At 41.6% G+C, this 17,192-nt stretch overlaps 2 protein-coding genes across 2 annotated transcripts; both read left to right on the top strand.

The window, feature by feature from the left end:
* Window positions 1–2,302: 2,302 nt before the first annotated feature.
* Window positions 2,303–2,884, top strand: LOC103436458 (uncharacterized). The gene is made up of 2 exons (XM_070826374.1): window positions 2,303–2,577; window positions 2,707–2,884. Exons 1-2 carry the CDS (start codon window positions 2,303–2,305, stop codon window positions 2,882–2,884), a joined length of 453 nt encoding a protein of 150 aa, XP_070682475.1.
* Window positions 2,885–6,405: 3,521 nt separating this feature from the next.
* LOC103436459 (blue copper protein) lies at window positions 6,406–7,540 on the top strand. Its single transcript, XM_008374883.4, has 2 exons — window positions 6,406–6,645; window positions 6,993–7,540. Exons 1-2 carry the CDS (start codon window positions 6,486–6,488, stop codon window positions 7,385–7,387), a joined length of 555 nt encoding a protein of 184 aa, XP_008373105.1. The 5' UTR covers window positions 6,406–6,485; the 3' UTR covers window positions 7,388–7,540.
* Window positions 7,541–17,192: the final 9,652 nt, after the last annotated feature.

Here is a 17,192-nt window from a genome sequence, read left to right as displayed (position 1 = left end):
GTACTTCTCACTATACGTTGGTCAACAAAAGTCAAAACCCTTCACCTCTAGTGCATTTTTGAAAAATCAGGGACAGGCTGTGACAATGCAACCCTTAAGACGTGGTGTTCATCCTAAGTGAAATTACAATTATTAATCACAAGAAGCCAACGTCAATTTCAGGGAACCTTCCGACCAAAATTGTATCAAATTACTTTTCTAAAGATCCTAATGGTGATCAGGCATTAAGACAATTAAATAGTTTTTATCCCGGTAATTAACAATTCAAAGTATGCACGCAATCAATCATAAGCAATTAAATAAAAATCACATATTCATGCTAAGGCTCAAGGCTTCGCCCTAGCAAAAGAAATTAGTTACGCATATTCATAATTGAAATCATAGAAAATATTATTAAGAAAATGATTGAAAGCACCTTTAAGTAGAAATTCTCCAAAACCCTAGCACTTCTCTCCGTCTCCCAAAATTGCATAAAAAAAAGCGTAGTAAAAAACTGTAGACGGCCAAGCAATATATCTGCTAAGCCCCCACACAAACCCTAAAAACAGCTCCTTTATTCCCCCTAGGAAACTAAAATTAATAATAAAATAAAATAGGAAACATAACCCTAAATTAAATGGTAAAATTCGCCTAAAATCTGAACAGCCACGTTTTGGACCCATAAGCTGCTCCAAAACTGGCCCAATATAGCTGGATGTAATGTTTGGAATATTCTGAACACTTCTCCAGAAGGCCACGAACCCATCCGAGATCATCTTAGGCTCCAAAAACGCAATTTAAGCCCAAAAACGTTATTTTCCAGCATTGCGCATCGCTCCTTTATTTTATTGCCAGAAAATAACCGCTAGGTGGAAAAATCCCAAATTTTGATACAAACACGCCAAGTGACTCACGAACGTTCTCCAACTGAAATTACTCCAAAATTCGTCCATTTGGTCCTGTATTTCTCCGTCCTCCAACTGAAATTACTCCAAAATTCGTCCATTTGGTCCTGTTTTTCTCCAGAGGAAGTCGAAAGTCCTATATTGAAAATACAATTCAAAATATCAAAATTCTTTCAAAATATTAACCAAAATATACTAAGATTAGGGTAAAATATATAATATAAAATCTACTCATCAACCTTCATTCTTTCTCATGGTGCCATTATTACCCTCTCACACGCTCACTTTCTTATTTACATTTTTCCACCTCTGACATTGGTTGTGATCTTCTTACTCTTGTTTGACATACCATCAACTTTGTTCAACGAGCAGAGCTAATCTAGCATTAAGGGAACGAGGGATTGAGCTGGAACTATGATGTCATGTACTTCTACTATGCACATTTTAGCTTTTTGTTGTTTTGGAGGCTAAAAAAAGTACCCTGTCAAAATGACAATAAAACTTGTTTGGTGCCCTAGCGATTGGGGTTGGAAGTGGAAGTATATTTTTCGTTGTAGAAAATTATTCAAATTCCTTATTTTGTTATAGTAATGGCTACATAAGGCATACATATTGCAGAGCGATAAAATCTCCAGAACCTGCACGTACTTAACCACCAGAATCTTTATAAAATCATGTAATGAATAAATGCCTTGACAAGCCTGTTGGTTGTCAGCTGCATCCTCCTTAAACATAGGTACACTCACTCAATTGGCTTGCTTTACCCTCTGTTTTTCCCACTTGATGAATAGCTGAAATCCATAGGCCCATCCTTGATCCAAGCTGTCATTTTAAAGCGTAGTTTTCTCATCCACTGAGCGTGTTCCTTTTCTTCTAAGGAGACCTTTTGGTGCTAGGAGAGTAAATAAGTGTGTCAAATTGTCAAAAAAGGAGAAAGCAAGGGGAGAATTTAAGAAAGGTGCAGGAGTGGTTTTTATGAAGTTTTTTAGGGCGATAAGAAGAGATGTGCTTGAATGGAATGATAGCGGTGGTGGAGATTAGGAGATGTTGTAGGGAAAGGGAGAGGGAAGAAGGCAGTGCTGTTGTGCTGCCACTGATTTCTCAATATTGGAGAACTACATCATTTTATGCCCTTGAATAAGTGATCAATATGCCACTGAGTGACTGCTCACGACATTACAATAAGAACCAAACACACGAATTATAGTTTAAGGGGTTAAGTGTGGGTTAACTAGTAAAATATTCCCATGATACGTTGTCTTTTCTGCTTTTGTCAACGTGTTAGATAAAGAAATCAAAAGTTCTTCAAAATTAGTTTTATCTTCCACTATATTTTGAGTAACTAAATGTATGATATTTATTTATGCGGCTTCCCTCCCATATTGTGATTTTCTCGTATTTGGAATGCCTTATAAGAAATGGAGGGTCGTGTCATAAAGATGGCTTATGCCAGGCCAAAAAAGACGAAGATTCCTCCCCCTTCTTCGGAACCCAAGCCAATAACTTTCAATTTGTATGTGGAAAATCTGCCATATGAAGCAAGATCTAAAGATCTCAAGGTGCTCTTTAAGTCAGAGGATTATAATGTTGTTACCGCAGAAATTGTATTCCAAAATAACCTGAGAATGTCCGCAGGATATGGATTTGTGGGCTTCAAAACCAAGGCCGAGGCTGAGGCAGCTCACACGGGAAGGTAATTTTCTGTTTGATGATTGTTCTGATTCAATTTAAATTATGTGTTCAAATAATGTCTAGGGCATGAAAAGTTAAAATTCTCAACCGCATTCTATACAGACTTTTAGTAATCTATATTAAAATGAAGATGTCCCCTTGGAAACTTTTGTTTCCTGCAGCTGCTTATGGGAAGACGAATTCGTGTGGCACGTGGTAAACAATTTGTTAAAGTGCCAAAAACAGAAAGTTCTAAGTTGGGTGATAAATGTACAGAATTGAATTCTAGCGTCGAGGAAGATAACACAGTTGTCAATGATACAAACTGAAATTTGGCTGGCACGGTGAAATTTCAGCATTGTCTTCACATCATATTTGTGTAGGTATGTCCTCTCTTTAAATCATGTTCTGCTTGTTTGAAACTAATGTAACTAGCTATGTGGTATACCCTTTTGATGTTTGTTTAGCTTTGTAATAAACATTTTGTTAGTCAGATGATTAGTTCTTTCAGTGATGGAGCATTAGTTGGTTCACTAGAATATGCATAGTAATATGGTACCAAAATTTCTGCAGTAACTTCTGCATTGTTTAAACTACTTCTAATTAGATATGTACTGTAAATGGCTAGTGTCTTCATCCAGAAGTTTAATTACATAGATTGAAAGTAAAGTCCGTTATTTTTTACCCATTGACCTAAAGTTGTTGAATGGAGGTCGTCGCATTTAGCCTCTCTCAATGCCATGAATTTATTTGATCGACACGTCTCTGTTTGCACTTTGCATAGCAACTTAGCATCTCTCCTTGGATTCCAAACTATTAACCATACCAACAGGAAAGCTGTGAGATGTTCTGGACCTCGGGATAATGATTCAGGAAAAGTGTAGTTAAAAAGTACGGGTTGCCTTGATCTTCTAGAATAATTTGGTTGCTAGAGAGTGGTAGACAAATTTACTATATTAGGCTGAATGAGTTTTTGAACTTCGTTGATTTACCTAGAGAGTGGGATCAAATGTTTGGCAGCCAACTTGCAATATTATTGATCAGGCATGATATAAGCAAACAATTGTTAGCTTGTTCAAGCATTCTAGTTAAACAATTATCTGTGCTTTGGGTACCTTCATAGTAATAATCTCTCTCCTTCCCTTTCGTTTGCAGGAACATTTGTGTATGCTCACTCGGACTTTCCCTGCATACTTGGTGAGATTCTCGCCCATCGTTTGGGAGGGAGGGGGGGGGGGGGGGGGTGGGGGTGAACATTCAATGGGTTCCGTCACTTTGGTACTTGTACAAGTTGCTGGAAGGCTCGAAGCTGGTTATGTACGTAGGCTACAAGTTTGGATAAATTGAGCTACTTGTACTAGAAAATATTTCAGTCTCTTGATGTATCTTGTCACCTAACTCTAAGACTTTAAGTTCATTTTTGAGATCTTATTTCTTATATATGTGACATTTAGTCTTCCTTGTAAAGAAAAAAAAATGGAATCCTAATCAAGTTTCCATTGTTTTTCGTTTTTCGTATTCACGGCATAAGCGACTACAAACTTGAAACATCTGCCAACATTTGAAGAAGTATCACTAGACTTGGTAAAGTTTCTATATATTTTAGGACGTAGATTACCATGCCGATGACCTCCCAAAAACCCTCTAACTTGTAAAAAGAAATTTTGTAATCTTTGCCTACATTATTAGAGTGTGAGTGCTGTGTCTTCAATTGAAAGAAAAACACAACCAGAAAAGAGATTGAATGCTTTTTTACGTTGAGATTTTAGTTAAGGATTAGGTGTGCATTATGGCATTGGAGATTTTTCAGGATTTGTTTTGGAACTTGTCCACTTTTAGTTTATTTCATGACACGTACAAATTTCATACTTGGAATCGTTCAAATTCTTAATCAGCACTTAAAGATCCTACTTACAAAAAATTATTAAAATCTGAGATCCCTTAATTATCGAATGAACGAAACAAATTAATGATGTAGGTACCAAGTAACATTTTCATAATGAACCGTTATGGGATGCGAATATTATTCTTTACGAAAGAATTAGCTATGTTTCAAAGTACGATTCTAGAAAAGAAAAAAAATGTCATTGCATTATTACATGTGCAATAATTCTCAAGAACTCTGAAGTAAATCTGAAGTTTGTGCTCTAAAAGTTTGAGAAAAACTGGAAAACTCTCTCTTTCGTTGAGTATAAACTTTAAAAGTAAAACTATGGATACGTGCAATCACCAAATTCGCAGGTAGATAAGTTCAATAATTTTTTTATCTGTTTAAACACTGTATTGTATTATTTTATTTTATTTTTTTCATTTATGTTGATAGAATCAAACAGTGAACCTATCTTAATTCTAATTCTTCAACTATCTCCCTCAAAACACTTGCGATTCATATCATAATTCTTTTCCCTGGCCAATTGTTTACTAACCAGATTCCCTAACACAGGCAGTTGGTGGAACCATATCGCCTCCAACAACCCTTGCCAAAACCAAAGTAGTCAAACCCTATTTTTCACATATGAAAAAGTGACATGTGGTGAGATGGACCCACATTTTTTATTTGGGTCATGACTCATCTCATGCATGAACAAAAAATCATGCCCATAACGTCTAATGCTCACTTTGTTAGGTGAACCGTTTTGCTCAGAGAATGTGACTTCTCATCTCCAAAGACCAAACCCACTTTGACCTATGTTTGCACTCGGACAAGAATAAAAAGATTAACCAGAACTAGAAACAATATTAGTAAGGTTTACGTTCTTTTCATGCTAACTAGTAACCAACATTGAGACTTTTTTTTTTCTTTGTATTTGAATTTAGGGTTAATTGCAAATTTGTTCTCTTGACTTCTTACGATTTTATTGCTTCGATTCTAAACTTATTTCTATTTTACTTTTGTATATGAACTTTGTGTTCATTGAAGACAACATGTTAGAGCTTTGATTCCTCTCAATGAAATTTACCATGTTGTACTAAGTTACTTATATAATTTCAAATCTCTCTCAACGCTGAGAATTTTTTACTTGTCCATGCCAATAAAAAGTTTGGCTTGCTACTTCTCTACCCTTGCATTCAGGGTCGTGAAAGGGAGATCACCTCCAACTTGTTTAAGCGTGATGTCAATACTAAATCAATAAAACTCAGATTTCTATTAGGAAAATGTTATTTGCACTCTTAAAAAGTCATTACGTACTCATTTTTATTGTTATTCTCTCCTATATTTCTTTATGGGAGTATTGCAGGCTGACTAATTTGGAGTATCAACACATTTCCATATGTATGTAATAAGGGCTTAGGGTGCTAAGACTACAAAATTTCAAATGTACCATCTTTCACATATTTTATGTCTATTATGATTATCTTTGGATTCTCGTTGGCATTAATCATAGCTTTTATAAGCATAACATGTTAATCTTTTCTTAACTCGCAATCCATCATTAAAGAGATGGTGAAAGGTCTATTCACAAAGCCACAGAACAAATTAAAAGTAAACCAACCCTTTAATCACGTTTCTTTAATTTAATTAGTCCACTTTGGTGCTTAGAAATGGGTTTAAAAGAAAGATAGAACATTATCCTAACAAACCTAGATTATGATAGCCTTATTTATTATTACATTTCTTTCTTGTGAAAGTTAAGAGATTAACAATGCAAAAAGAAATAAAAAGAAAAAAGGTCACATTATTATAACAAAGCATTAGGTGTGACGTCTAACCTAAGTCATCCCCATGCAATGAGTTCCTTGACGGAACATTTTGCATTTTATCGGAAGTAAGTCGACCAAGGGCCACCAAACCCTACTTACTCCAACCCCCTTCATACCATTATATAACTGAATTCCCACTCTTTAGAATTATATCATCACAAAAGGCTTCTTCTTCCCTCTCTCTCTCTCTCTCTCTCTCTCTCTCTCATTGTAGCTGGCTCATCGAGAATGGCCAGAATTGTGGGTTTAGTCCTGGTTGTTGCCATGGTCATGATGCCAAGATGCTTAGCCACCGTGTACACCGTTGGAGACTCCTCTGGGTGGGCTAGTGGTGTGGATTATAGCACTTGGACTAGTGGCAAGACCTTTAAAGTTGGTGACAGCCTGGGTAAAATCCTTACTCCCTTTTGATTATTTGTTGTGAACATGCTTCAAAAATAATGTTTATAAGGTGTTATTTTGATGTGTCGTTTCAGAGTTACGTATAGATTCAATCTAGACTATTGATTAAGGGAGCTCTTGTTTAATGAGTAAAGTTTGAGAATTAAGTACAAACATTCAATCTAGATACGTGTTTTGAGAATTTCGTATAGATAATCAATTTAGATAATTGATCAGGTCAATTTTATTTAACTAGTGTGTGGTGTTAGAATTATTTATAGTCTAGCAGCACTGCCACTTGGTTTACGTTTGAACTGATTGTGTCAATTTTTCCTAAATTTTTGTACATGTTAGTGTTCAACTATGGAAGTGGGCACACGGTGGACGAAGTGACTGACAGTGACTACAAAACTTGCACTGTGGGAAATTCAATTACAAGTGACAGCAGCGGAACGACCACCATCCCCCTCAAGACTGCTGGGACTCATAACTACATTTGTGGCTCGGTTGGGCATTGTACGATGGGGATGAAGCTTTCTGTGACTGTAGCGTCAGGATCAACCGCAGCACCATCTGGCAACGGTAAATCAACATCCGGTGGTTCCGACGGTAACTCTACAATTACCACCCCCGCAAGTACCACCAAACCCTCATCAACTGGTGATGGGAGTAGCCACTCTAGCTCTCTTGTTGTGACTTTGTGGAGTGTTATTAGTTTGGTTGGTTTTTGTATGTTCCTTCTAATTTAATTTTGGCAATATCACTCCTAGTGCCAGGATAGAGGCAGTGCTATTTTATTTCTTCTTGTTTAAATGTTAAGTACTCTGAGTTTCTAGGGTCCATGATACATTATTTGTGTATCATGATTGAGGTTCATATATATTATGCACTTTGCTTTTGAAGGGCCATGATTCCCAAACCCATCTCACTCAACAACAATTTCTCGTACTATAACTTTTCAAACATGAACGAGAATGATTCTTATTTTTTTCATTCTAATTCTTCTTTGGTAGTTAATCGATATTTGCTATTATAAATATGAAATTTGAAAAGAAAAATAATCTTGGAGTGATTTAATTAACTTCATTAACCATGTTGATGCACAAAACCGGAGGTCTTGGAACAACGTAAATCCAACCGTGAATCTGCAAGTAATGTAAATAACACAAGATGTATCGTGGTTCACCCAAGGTTTGGGCTACGTCCACACTGATTATGTACTTATCTGAGAGGTGAGGGGAGTGAGGGAGCTCTGTAATGTGAGAGCTTTGAGAGGATGAAGGAGCCTTAAGAAATGGCCTTTTTCTAATTGTGAGGGTGAGGAGTCCCTTTATAAAATAAGGGCTCCTCACTTATTACATATTTGCCCATTCCTTTATTACATAATTACATTTAAGTCCCCTGAGTATTTGTACGAGATCTATATACGGAGGCCCTAAGTATGGTATAAACAGTAGTCCCCCAAGTCTTCAGTCAAGAGAGTCTTTTGGCTGGAAACTTGAAATTCAGTCCATGTGTGGGCCGAAGTAACTAGTTGTTGTCTTGAACTGATGCTCGATATGAGGAGGTGCTCAATCTGAAATGATGCTCAACTAGAAGTAGCACATGCTGCGAGGCTGCTCGGCTCGTGGCTTATGTTGCCTTGTGTCACGGGATGAAAGCCTTCCGCCCGTGCGGCACTTAGACTTGAATACCTCGATGAACAAGCTAAGTAAGCCTTCGAAGCCTCACTTCCCCGGATCGAATCACAAAGAAAGCTAAGATAGCTTGGAGAATGCTAAAATCACTTAGAAGATGGGAGAAAGGAAGCTTTGTATTGAAACTTAAGAGAACTTTACAATTGCTTACAATTCTTGGATGGTTTGGCCAAATGGCCTTACCTCCTATTTATAGGCCTAAGTCACCTCCTCAATGGAGGGTTCTAGAATCCCCTACTTACATCCAAAAATATCTAGCATAGTTCTAGATACAACTTGCCTAATCTAGATTATTCTAGGTGAGGCTTAAATATGTACACTTGTGTGGAATGTTCCGGAATGCCCTAGATTATCTTGAATGCTCCACCACGTTCTTGATTTCTCCGGGACGTTCCAGAAGCTTCCATGAAGACATGGCTTCATGGGCTTAGATATATGATGTCTTGGGCATTTTCTTTGTTTTTAACACATGGCTCGTGACATCCTCCCCCACTTAAGTCGTCGACGTCCTCGTTGACTCTTGCCTCTCGAATGTCTGAATCAAGTCCTTATATTGCCATAAGGACGTCTCTTTCTCCCATGTTGCTTCGGAGTATGGTAGCCCCTTCCATTTGACAAAGTACTCCACATGCTTTGGTTGTCTTGGTCGCACCACGACACGCTTGGCTTTAATGCTCTCCATTTCTTTGTCAAATGCCTCCGTCATAAAAGGGGGTGCTCGATGAGACTCACCTCGACTTGGTTCGTCATCGTCCGCATGATAAGGCTTCAAGTTGCTCACATGGAACACCGGGTGAAACTTGAGGCGGGGTGGGAGTTCCACAACATACGCGGCTTTGCCAACCTTCTTGATGATAGGGAATGGTCCCTCATATTTCCGCAACAAGCTCTTGTGCAAGCCATGAGTACTCTTGTGCTGAGACGCATTGAGCTTCACAAAGACTTGGTCGCCAGTTTGGAACTCCACATTCCTTCGCTTGCGATCCGCCCATTTCTTCATCTTCTTTGAAGCCTTCTCCAAATGAGCTCGAGCAAGTTCGTGGGCTAATTGCCACTCCTTAGCGGTTTTGAAAGCGGCTGGACTATTCCCCGTGTAGCCAGTCACGACCGTATTCGGGGTCAAGGGTTGTTGCCCTATAGCCAACTCGAACGGACTTTTCCCCGTCGACTCCGAACGTTGCAAGTTATAAGAGAATTGGGCAACATCAAGTAACTTAGCCCAATCTCGTTGATTGGCACTAACATAGTGCCGCAAATAAGTCTCCAACAATGCATTAACCCGCTCCATTTGTCCATCAGTTTGGGGATGAAAAGCTGTGGAGAAGTCTAACTTCGAGCCAAGTAGTTTGAAGAGCTCCTTCCAAAATCTACCCGTGAAGCGAGCATCTCGATCACTGACTATGCTCCTCGGAACACCCCAATACTTCACCACGTGCTTTAGAAACAAGCGTGCAGCTACTTCGGCTGTGCACTCCACATGTGCGGGTATGAAAGTGGCATACTTGGTGAATCTATCGACCACGACGAAGATAGATCCACATCCACCAGACTTGGGCAAATGTGTGATGAAATCCATGGTTAAACATTCCCATGGTCTTGATGGGGTGGGAAGTGGTTCCAACAGTCCTCCCGGTTGCTTTTGTTCCACTTTGTCTTGTTGGCACACAAGACAAGTCTTCACGTATGAATCTACATCATCCCGCATTTGTGGCCAATAATAAGCATCGCTCACCAAAGCCAACGTGCGGTGAGTGCCAGGATGTCCTGCCCACATTGAGTCATGGCACTCCTTAAGGATTTCTTTCCTTAAGCTTCCCCACTTTGGGACATAGATCCGCTTGCCCTTGGTGTATAGCAAGCCGTCCTCAAGCCAAAACCTTCTTGTCTTCCCATCCTTGACAAACTCCACAATGTTCTTGGCTTGGACGTCATGTGATAAACCTTCTCGGACACGGCCCAAGAGATGGCTTTGCGGCTTGAGTACCGTAGCCATTAACTCTACTCGTCTACTTAGAGCATCGGCCACCACGTTCTCCTTTCCTTGCTTGTACTCTAGCTTGTAATCAAACTCCGCTAAGAACTCTTGCCACCTTGCTTGCTTAGGTGTGAGCTTTTGTTGGGTTTGAAAGTAGCTAGTGGCAACGTTGTCCGTCTTGATGATGAATGGGGTACCAAGCAAGTAATGCCTCCAAACTCTAAGGCAATAGACGATGGCGGTCATCTCCTTTTCATGGGTCGTGTACCTCTTCTCGGCATTGTTTAGCTTGCGACTTTCATAGGCTATCGGATGTCCCTCTTACATCAACACTCCTCCTATGGCAAAGTCGGAAGCATCAGTGTGCAACTCGAATGGCTTACTAAGGTCGGGCAACCTTAGTACAGGCTCCTCCATTAGGGCCTTCTTCAACCTCTCAAAGGCCTCTTGACATCGGTCCGTCCATTCCCATGCCTTGTTCTTCTTAAGAAGGTCTGTTAAGGGTGCTGCTATGGCTGAATACCCTTTTATGAATCTCCGATAGTAGTTGGCTAGCCCCAGAAAGGATCGTAGTGTTGGTACCTTGGTCGGCGGTTCCCACTCTTGAATGGCCTTGATCTTGCCCTTTTCCATCATAAGTTTCCCCTCCTTTATCTTGTGGCCAAGAAATTCTACTTCTTTTGTGGCAAAGGAGCATTTCTCCTTCTTGACATATAGTTCATGCTCCCGAAGGGTCTTGAACACTATGCGCAAGTGCTTGACGTGCTCCTCCAATGTCTTGCTATAGACAACGATATCATCAATGTAAACCACGACAAACTTGTCAAGATAAGGATGGAATACCTTGTTCATCAATGTACAGAATGTTGCAGGGGCATTGGTCAGACCAAATGGCATGACTTTATACTCGAACGCTCCATATCTGGTCACCATCGTCGTCTTCGATTCGTCTCCAGGGGCTATCCTCACTTGGTAGTATCCCGATCGAAGATCTAACTTTGTGAAGTACCTTGCTTCACCAAGTTGATCGAATAAGTCGGCGATCAACGGAAGTGGGTACTTGTTCTTGATGGTAATCTTGTTCAATGCTCTATAGTCGATGCACAACCTTAGGCTACCTTCTTTCTTGCGTTGGAACAAGACGGGTGCACCATATGGGGACTTGGAGGGTTGGATGTAGCCAGCATCAAGTAGCTCGTTGAGTTGTTTCCTCAATTCCTCCAACTCGGGTGGCGACATCCTATAAGGTGATTTGGAGGAAGGCTTAGCACCAGGCTCCAACTCAATCGCATGGTCGACCTCTCTTCTTGGTGGCAACTTCTTTGGCAGTTCCTTAGGCATCACGTCCGCAAACTCCGTAAGGACGTCTTCCACTTGTTTCGGCAAAGGCCCGTACTTCTCCTCCCCTTCATTCAACATTAGGGTTGCAAGAAATGTGGCCTCACCTTTCTTCCAAGACTTGGCAAATTGAATTGCCGACAAGTGTTGGGTACACTTCTTGGCTTGCCTTTCCAATGGCACCAGGCAAGGTTGTCTCCCGTCGACTAGGATACAGAAGATATTGTAGAAGGGAATGGGAAAGGCTCGTACCTTGTCCATGAACTCTAACCCAATGACTACGCCATAGTCGTCCATCTTGACTACGGTGAAGTCGATCGTTCCCTTCCATATGCCAATGTCTACGTGCACATTACGCGCAACTCCAACAATAGGGGTGGCGGTGGAATTTACCGTCTTCACGCTACCAGGCTCCTTTGTGACTCGGAGGCCAAGCCTTGTGGCTTCCTCCGACGTCATGAAGTTGTGTGTTGCTCCCGTGTCCACCAACACACGCGTCGTCTTGTCACCAGTCTTGACGTCGACGAACAATGATCCTCCCCCAACTTGAGCCTTAGGTTGTGGGAGGGTTGTCTGGATGGCATTCAGTAGACGGATGCATCCCATCGTTGCATCGTTACTCTCTTCGGCCTTGTCCTCCTTGAAAGCCATGGCCTTAAGGGCCTTCTTTTGTGGGCAATCTCGCATCATGTGAGGGCCGTCGCATAGGTAACAAGTGGGTTGCCAAGACTTACCCTTGCCTTTGTCATGCTTATCGGCTTTCTTCTCATTCGGTTTGCTTGTATCGGCCTTGTCCTTCGGCTTATGTTCTCCCCCACTTCTCTCATGGTTACCCTTCTTCCCTGTGGACTTGGAATCACCTTGGTGGCTTGATTTAAACTCAATCAAGGATTCGGCAGCGGCAATGGCATCAGACAATGTTTGCACGTGTCTCTTTTGTAGTTCGAGTTTTGCCCAATTTTGCAGTCCACTCATGAAGTACATGAGCTTGTCTTCCTCTAACATGTTGGGCACCTCGAATAACAAGCTCACGAAGGCGTTGACATAGTCTTTGACGCTCCCCGTTTGCTTGAGCCACCTTAGTTTCTCCTTGGCTTCGTACTTGGCATTTTGGGGATAGAAGTGCAACATAAGATCTTTCTTAAATTCATCCCAAGTGGTGAGGGAGAACGTACCTTGCTCAATCTCCATGCTCCGACGACGCCACCACATAAGGGCATTGTCAGCTAAGAACATGGTTGCCGTTGAGATTTTGGACTCGTCATCTTCAAGCTTCAGGTACTTGAAGTATCGCTCCACGTTCCACACGAATGTATCGAGCTCATTTGCTTCCCTCTTCCCATTATAGGATTTGGGTTTAAATGAATCGATTACCTTGGAGTCCAACGCCTTGATTTCCCTCGGCCCTTGCACGAATTGCTTCACGACTGCTTCTTTACAAAACGCCACATCTCCCTTAAGTTCCCTTGTGTCCTTTATCTCTTCTTGAAGCGCCACAAACCTTGCCTCTATGTTGTCAAGGTGAACCTGGACTTCCCTCTGCATCTTGTCTGCCATGGTGTTGAGAGCGCCAAAGAGCTCATCTCGTAGCCCTTCCACCAAGCCACGTAATTCATCCTTTCCATTGTCCACCATGGTTTGGATTTCCTCCTTGTCGACAACGTCCTCATCAAGTCGAGTATCGAACTCGAGTATGGTTCGTTCCACCTTCTCGAGTCGCTCTTCCATGGTCTCCATCGATGCTTGCAAGTCCTTTAACTTTGGCTTGCTCTTGGCAACGTCTTGGACCTCGGCAGTACGCTCCCTTAGATCGGAGACTCCGGACACCATCTCTCCACTTGCCATATCCTACTTTCCTTCAAGTGATTCACGAGCTTGGCTCTGATACCAGCTGTCACGGGATGACTCTTTAAGCCTTCCGCCCGTGCGGCACTTAGACTTGAATACCTCGATGAACAAGCTAAGTAAGCCTTCGAAGCCTCACTTCCCTGGATCGAATCACAAAGAAAGCTAAGATAGCTTGGAGAATGCTAAAATCACTTAGAAGATGGAAGAAAGGAAGCTTTGTATTGAAACTTAAGAGAACTTTACAATTGCTTACAATTCTTGGATGGTTTGGCCAAATGGCCTTACCTCCTATTTATAGGCCTAAGTCACCTCCTCAATGGAGGGTTCTAGAATCCCCTACTTACATCCAAAAATATCTAGCATAGTTCTAGATACAACTTGCCTAATCTAGATTATTCTAGGTGAGGCTTAAATATGTACACTTGTGTGGAATGTTCCGGAATGCCCTAGATTATCTTGAATGCTCCACCACGTTCTTGATTTCTCCGGGACGTTCCAGAAGCTTCCATGAAGACATGGCTTCATGGGCTTAGATATATGATGTCTTGGGCATTTTCTTTGTTTTTAACACATGGCCCGTGACACTTGGTTGGCTCGGCTTGTGGCGTTGAAGGTGAGGGAGTCCCTTTTATAGAATAAGGGCTCGCTCCTCAATACATGAATGATGGGCTAGAGTTGATGCTCTCTAATGATGGTGAGGGAGTCCCTTTTATAGAATAAGGGCTCGCTCCTCAATACATAAATGATAGGCTAGAGTTGATGCTTGCGGCGAGGTGGTTGCTCAGTAGGCGGCGATGCTCTCTAATGGTGGTGAGGGAGTCCCTTTTATAGAATAAGAGCTCGCTCCTCAATACATAAGTGATGGGTTAGGAGTGATGCTCGCCGCGAGGCGGTTGCTCAGCTGGCGGCGTTGCTCTCTAATGAAGGTGAGGGAGTCCCTTTTATAGAATAAGGGTTTGCTCCTCAATACATAAATGATGGGCTAGAGTTGATGCTCATGGCGAGGCGGTTGCTCAGTAGGCGGCGATGCTCTCTAATGGTGGTGAGGGAGTCCCTTTTATAGAATAAGGGCTCGCTCCTTAATACATAAGTGATGGGTGCTTTCTAATGAAAGTGAGGGAGTCCCTTTGATAGAATAAGGGTTCGTTCCTCAATACATAAATAATGGGCTAAGTCCCCCAAGTATTTTTCATGAGGCCCAGTTGAGGCCCAATATATGGTGTATAGTGTAGTCCCCCAAGTCTTAGGTCAATAGAGTCTGTTGGCTGGAGACTTCAAATTGAATCCATGTATGGGCCAAAGTGGTGGTTGTTCGGAGGTGGTATTTGTATACCCTACACTGAAGCTTTGTAAGTGAAGCTTTGCAAGTGAAGCTTTAAAGCTGGAGCTCTGTAAACGAAGCTTTTAAAGCTAGAGCTTTTGTAAATGAAGTTTTTGAAGCTAGAGCTCTGTAAATGAAGCTTTTGAAGCTGATTGACATGAGTGATGCTCATGAATGTTTATGTTAATTGACATGAGTGATGCTCATGGATGTTGTCATGAGTGATGCTCATGAATGTTAACATGAGTGATGCTCATGAATGTTGACATGAATGATGGTCATGAATGTTTATGTATGATTGTCATGAGTGATGCTCATGAATGTTTATGTATGAATGACATGAGTAATGCTCATGTATAATTTGGAGTACTAGGCGTACTTTTGATCACCTGGTTGGTGGCAAGAAGGAGAGTACGGGTTGTACATTTCATCACCTAGTTGGTGGCATGAATGGCTAGTTGCCAAATGATATTAGAGTACGGGTTGTACATTTCATCACCTGGTTGGTGGTAATAGCGGCAGGTTGCCGAATAATTTTGGAGTACTGGGCGTACTTTTGGTCACCTGGTTGGCGATAATAGCGGCGGGTTGCCGAATAATTGTGGAGTACTGGGCGTACTTTTGATCGCCTGGTTGGAGCTGTTTTAGGCTTATGGGCCTTCGCCCTCTACACAACATTCCAGCCCATTTATTTTGGGCTTTGCCCTTTTTTTTTATTACCCTCTGATGGGGTTTATACATATGTCTCCAACAGATAAGAAAAATAAATTAAATCATTCAAAAATAAATCCGACCCTCTATTTTGCTTTTGCTTTCGGCCTGGTTGCTGCTGGGACCTTGTAGTGGGATGGCAAACAGCTTGGCATTTAAATGTTTGAATTCCTTTATCATCATGGTCGCCAGACTACTTTCTAGCTGTGTGTTTAAAGGAACCTGCTTTACCTTCACTGCTTTTGCTTTCTTTTTTATGCAATAGGATGCAGCTGGAATCACGCTTCAAAAGCTCATGAACACTGCCATTGTGGGTCAAGCCCCACCAGTCTTCGGGTCCTCGTGAATAGGAATATTAATCTTTTCTGGTGCAGGCAAATCTTGAATAGATTCCATATACAACTTAGTAGTGATCTCTTTTGTGCCTGCCTGGACTACACTTGTAGCTGACTGAGCTGAAGAGGAAACTGGCGATTGAGATTGGAAACCTCGATACGATCCATGTCTATGACTTCGAGCTCCCGAAAGCCAGACAAAGCCAAGTCTTTGAGCAGCTCGCAGCCCAGCCCACCAGCCCCGACCACCAAAACTCTGGCGTACTCTTTGAGATCATCTCGCAGTCCGGGGCTAGGTTCGAAGGTGGGTCCGACGAGATTGCCGGCGCGAAGGAGTAGCTTGTCGAGGTCCTTGGATCGGCTGTCTTCAGCGGTAAATGGTGGTGCCATTTTCTGGTCGCTGTTTGCTGATGAGAAGAGAAGGCCCGACGTACAGAAGGCGAGAATCTTTTTGGTCGGGTCGGATATGGAATTTGATCGGCTGTTCAACTTTCCGGGTTGAGTGTCCATGATTACCCTCTTTGTTGGAGGCATTGCTGCTGTTATTGTGATTTCGGCCAAAGCCCATGATTGCCGAAATCAGCCGCAGGCTTCACTGTTGTTGGATAGCAGCAACTTGTCTTTGTGTCACAATATGATCTGGGTTATTGCTGGACAAAGTAGAAGAAATCAAAATCTTCTGCAACGTAAACAACTGAAAGACATCATGTCAGTAAAAGCTTGACCGAGGTTGAGGGGTTGGACTTCATCTTTCTCACTCACTCACACTTTCTCTCTCTCTCTCTCTCTCTCCCTCTCTCTAAATTTCTCTCAATTGATTTTTGGATTTTGATTTCTTTGACCCCCAAGTATGGATTCAGATTGGAAAATGTGCTAGTACTGACTACGACTGAAGGGAGAGAGAGAGAAAGGTTAATGGGTTTCTGAGTTTTTTGTGATTTTGCAGATTCACGACAGAAGTGAAAAAATGAAAGAGAACCGACATAACTTTTGGTGTCGATTCTCACAGACAGCGCCAAATGTTGATGCACAAAATCGGAGGTCTTGTAACAACGTAAATCCGACCATGAATCTGCAAATAATGTAAATAACACAAGATGTATCGTGGTTCAGCCCAAGGTTTGGGCTACGTCTACACTGATTATGTATTTATCTGAGAGGTGAGGGGAGTGAGGGAGCTCTGTAATGTGAGAGCTTTGAGAGGATGAAGGAGCCTTAAGAAATGGTCTTTTTCTAATTGTGAGGGTGAGGAGTCCTTTTATAGAATAAGGGCTCATCACTTATTACATATTTGCCCCTTCCTTTATTACATAATTACATTTAAGTCCC

This window comes from Malus domestica, chromosome 08 (genome assembly GCF_042453785.1).
Source record: "Malus domestica chromosome 08, GDT2T_hap1".
NCBI lineage: Eukaryota > Viridiplantae > Streptophyta > Magnoliopsida > Rosales > Rosaceae > Malus > Malus domestica.
This window is presented reverse-complemented; position numbering and strand designations above follow the sequence as displayed.